Source organism: Lottia gigantea (genome assembly GCF_000327385.1).
Source record: "Lottia gigantea unplaced genomic scaffold LOTGIsca_74, whole genome shotgun sequence".
Classification (NCBI taxonomy): domain Eukaryota; kingdom Metazoa; phylum Mollusca; class Gastropoda; family Lottiidae; genus Lottia; species Lottia gigantea.
Window position 1 is genome coordinate 918,864 of NW_008710478.1, and position 4,747 is coordinate 923,610.

The 4,747-nt window shown below is 36.8% G+C and overlaps 2 protein-coding genes across 2 annotated transcripts; one reads left to right on the forward strand and one right to left on the reverse strand.

Annotated features, from left to right (window-relative positions):
• Positions 1-1,377: 1,377 nt before the first annotated feature.
• On the reverse strand, positions 1,378-2,223 carry LOTGIDRAFT_131469 (hypothetical protein; the record flags this gene model as incomplete). Its single annotated transcript, XM_009066224.1, has 1 exon — positions 1,378-2,223. A coding segment is annotated over one exon (846 nt), but the record flags the coding sequence as incomplete, so codon positions are not given.
• A 997-nt stretch (positions 2,224-3,220) lies between these two features.
• LOTGIDRAFT_97846 (hypothetical protein) lies at positions 3,221-4,136 on the forward strand (the record flags this gene model as incomplete). Its single annotated transcript, XM_009066225.1, has 2 exons — positions 3,221-3,270; positions 3,794-4,136. Coding segments are annotated over 2 exons (393 nt in total), but the record flags the coding sequence as incomplete, so codon positions are not given.
• Between the last annotated feature and the right edge of the window lie 611 nt (positions 4,137-4,747).

Consider the following 4,747-nt stretch of genomic DNA (forward strand, 5'->3'; position numbering starts at 1 on the left):
TATATACAAACGCTTTAGGTTAATCGAGGCTAAACATGGCTTCAAATGTCAGAGCGACTTTGCGCAATTGACACCAGTTGCTGACGTCATATCCTCTTCCTGTCTTAAGCGGAAGAAGTAGAAACAATCAGGAAAGGTCTCATTCCCATTTATTGTTTAGACGAGGTGATTTTCACCGCTTACTGTTTTTAAAATACACTTCATGGCCTTAATGAACGCACACTGGCTGATTTCCGTGGCTGGCTTCAGTACAAATGCTTTGTTTATTTGAATAAGAAATTTGGAAAACCCCGACGAAAAAATTCAAAACAACATTATGTATTTTGGGCGTTCAAAGAATTTGAATAAAGTAAACAGTTATGATATTTTGATTGTGAGTAATTTTCGTTGATTATTCATTGTTTTGAAAACACAAATTATAGTACCAAGGTTTTCTGGAGACATTTTGGCGCCTACCCTAAGTAAGATAACATAAACAAAACTATTATTTCATTTATTGGGGAATATTGTGTGAGTAGCCTAATTTTAAATTCTTACTAAAAGTTATACTATTAACTTAAAAAAATGACCATTAGGAATACCCTTTCCCTTTCTGTCCGTGGCGGCACCAGCCTTTCGAATTTAGGGATACAAATACGGGCAGACTGACTTAATAAGGCACAACGGTCGATGTTGAGATTCAAAATTCGGCAGGTATATATGATGAAGTACCATAGGCGCAATCACCCCCTGGAGTATCTTAAGAGGGTTTTCCCACAAGAAAATTTGGATTTGGGGCAAAAACGTATAAAAATTATATTTCTTAAATTTGTTAAAACTGAAGTGGGAAAGTGGTTTCGTGATGATGGTGTCTATTTTAGAACACAAACAAAGGCGTGTACATGAATTCAGAGTCCAATAGCCCGTATAACAAGATTTTTGCATATTTTTCACCATTATTATAATTTGAAATTTCAGTCATAATAGGTCATCAGTCCGTTCAATGAAATTTAATTTTTCAGAACATAACAGAGAGGTTGGGAACGACTGAAGTTTATACGAAATACCGTGTCTAATTAAATAGCAGACAATGGCGTGTATTCTGTGATTGGACTGGATTTTGGTTTGAGAATAAAAAAACAATATGCCTTTCTGTTTGTAATCAAGGAAGTTTCAGTTATATTTAGTGACCAGTATACATCTGTATATATAGGTCATTATGTCTGTTGAAGGAAATAAGAGGAAGGAATTAAAGTAGGTTATTACAGAGCACCGTATTAAACATGGTATTGTTTTAGTCTGGAATTTCCTACGGAAATATTTCACACAATTTAATATAGTTTTGTCAGCTAAAAACATGTAGACTCTTCTAATGTACTTCCTTATCCTGGTTTTACATCAGCTAAAACTAGAACGCTGTGGGTTGTTGTTGCTTCTTATCCTGGTTTTACAACAGCTAAAACTAGAACGCTGTGGGTTGTTGATGCTTCTTATCCTGGTTTTACAACAGCTAAAACTAGAACGTTGTTGGTTGTTGTTGCTTCTTATCCTGGTTTTACAACAGCTAAAACTAGAACGTTGTAGGTTGTTGTTGCTTCTTATCCTGGTTTTACAACAGCTAAAACTAGAACGCTGTGGGTTGTTGATGCTTCTTATCCTGGTTTTACAACAGCTAAAACTAGAACGTTGTGGGTTGTTGTTGCTTCTTATCCTGGTTTTACAACAGCTAAAACTAGAACGTTGTAGGTTGTTGTTGCTTCTTATCCTGGTTTTACAACAGCTAAAACTAAAACGTTGTTGGTTGTTGTTGCTTCTTATCCTGGTTTTACAACAGCTAAAACTAGAACATTGTTGGTTGTTGTTGCTTCTTATCCTGGTTTTACAACAGCTAAAACTAGAACGTTGTTGGTTGTTGTTGCTTCTTATCCTGGTTTTACAACAGCTAAAACTAGAACGTTGTAGGTTGTTGTTGCTTCTTATCCTGGTTTTACAACAGCTAAAACTAGAACATTGTTGGTTGTTGTTGCTTCTTATCCTGGTTTTACAACAGCTAAAACTAGAACGTTGTGGGTTGTTGTTGCTTCTTATCCTGGTTTTACAACAGCTAAAGCTAGAACGTTGTGGGTTGTTGTTGCTTCTTATCCTGGTTTTACAACAGCTAAAGCTAGAACGTTGTGGGTTGTTGTTGCTTCTTATCCTGGTTTTACAACAGCTAAAACTAGAACGTTGTGGGTTGTTGTTGCTTCTTATCCTGGTTTTACACAGCTAAAACTAGAACGTTGTGGGTTGTTGTTGCTTCTTATCCTGGTTTTACATCAGCTAAAACTAGAACGTTGTGGGTTGTTGTTGCTTCTTATCCTGGTTTTACAACAGCTAAAGCTAGAACGTTGTGGGTTGTTGTTGCTTCTTATCCTGGTTTTACACTAGCTAAAACTAGAACGTATGTGGGTTGTTGTTGCTTCTTATCCTGGTTTTACATCAGCTAAAACTAGAACGTTGTGGGTTGTTGTTGCTTCTTATCCTGGTTTCAGTGCAGCTAAAATTGGAACGTTATAGGTTGTTCGTATGCTGTTTCGGCTCGGTGAAACTAAAACCGGAACATTCTTTTCATGGTTTCAGAGCATCCAAAACGTTGGAGGTGTTAGTGAAAGTCAAGCTTTTTCAACTGCTCGAAAATGGTGTTGTTTTTTTTCCCACATGTAAACCGGAAAAAATTGCCCTTTGATAAGTGTTAAGGGTCATATATTTATATATTACGAAACGAAACTATTCAGTGGGTTGGAACTTTTGGTCAAGTCAGTTTTATGGAATCATTTTTTTCAAATACTTTCTTGCTGTATAAATATTTTCACTGTTAATACATCCACTGTAGAGCGATATAGAAATACTTATCGCGAACATATACATTCAAAATAACAATAATCGATTTTTGCTGCCGAAACTAAAATAGAGCAATAACACAATTAAACCCACCATAGAAATAAGTTTCATAACTGAATTTTATAAAAAAAAAATTCTACCAGCCTCTTGCATGCAAAAACATCATTTATGAAATTTTTTAATTCAGCTTAGAGTTGTGTCCCTTGAAATAAATAAATTTGGTGGGTGCATATAACACGTTACATATTTTGTTCTATTTTCAGATTGTCAGGATGTGAAGGACAAGGGGAATGATCAGCCAGGAGTCTATGGAATCATGCCCGATAATTCTGCTTTTACAACATTTGCATATTGTCAAGATGGTTGGACGTTTATACAGCGGAGATATGACGGTTCTGTACCATTTAACAGGTAGGGCAACTTATATTTACATAAGGCCTTCCCTGTTTCATCCAATCAAACTAAGGATAGCAACAGGCGTATTATAGTCAGAAAAGGAATAACCAGTATTCCTCAATAGAGCAGATATTAAAGCAATAAAAAGGCCTAGGCCTATTAGAAACATACAAAATTTTGATCCGGAGATGACAAGACCTGTCACCATTTTGAATTTTCAATGTCGAAGTGAACCCCTTAATTAGCCAGTAAATTCACTGTCACAGTGGATTCCTAAATGACAGACCCATTAGATAAGTATTTAGGCTACCACAATCTGATGATAGTTACAGTATCTGCAGGCTAATGCCGCTGTCCTGGCAAAATTTCCCTCATGGCACCCTGCATGGCGTTGCCCGTCTTCATTAGCCCACAAGGTGCAGAAAAGTAGGACGTAAAACTCCATTCATTTCATTTCATTTTTTGGAAACGAAACAGTTTTACATGTAAAAAGGGAGATAACCCAAATTACAAATGAAATTTTCAATTTTGGTTTCAGATCGTACGATGAGTATGTGAAAGGATTTGGTAATTTCTCCGGAGAGTTCTGGCTCGGCCTCGAAAACATGCATCTTCTGACGACACAAGAATCATACACCCTGAGAGTAGACATGGAGACATCGAACACCAAATTTTACTACGCCATGTACAATGAGTTCCGAATCGAAAACGAGACCGAGGGATACAGTCTCCAATATGGCAACATGACAGCTGGTAACCTTGGTGATGGATTATCCACCGCTAAAGGCCGCCCCTTCAGCACACGTGACCGTGATCGTGACAACTGGGGCTATGGTAACTGTGCCCAATTTTATCACAGTGGCTTCTGGCTTGATCGTTGTGGCACTGACTTGAATAGGATTCCAAAATTTGCTACTTACGGTGGAATGCGCTGGGACAGAGTAGTGGTGAAATCGTCACTCATGAGGATCAAACCCACACGTGAAGTAAGCAAAAACGAATTCAATCTAGTACCGTAACTAAGAGTGACGTCAGCTAGAATTTTTTTTAGCGGGAAATGCAGATATTTGTGAATAGTGATAATTTTATACTTTCTTTATTAACATCGAAACTTTATTATTGGAATATTAATTTATACAGACATAGAAGGCATAATCGTGAGCTTAGAAATTGGAACTTTCAAATTTCAGTCAATGTAAATCATATTTCAAATAAATTTTACATGAATATTGACCAATCAGATGACACACCAAAATCCCACCAAGGGATTGTAAAGAGGTTTTCTAAATTTCGTATGTGTATCGAGGACACTAATTGCATCAATTTGCGCCATTCCAATTTTCATTCCGACGTCTATGGTTTCTGAAACTCCCACTTAAACGAAGCATTATATGACGTTACTAATCGCAAAGTCCTTATGTATAATGAAAAAATTCTTATGGATTACAATTACTAACTTTATTTGAGCGACGGTTCGACCAGTGTTCTCTGG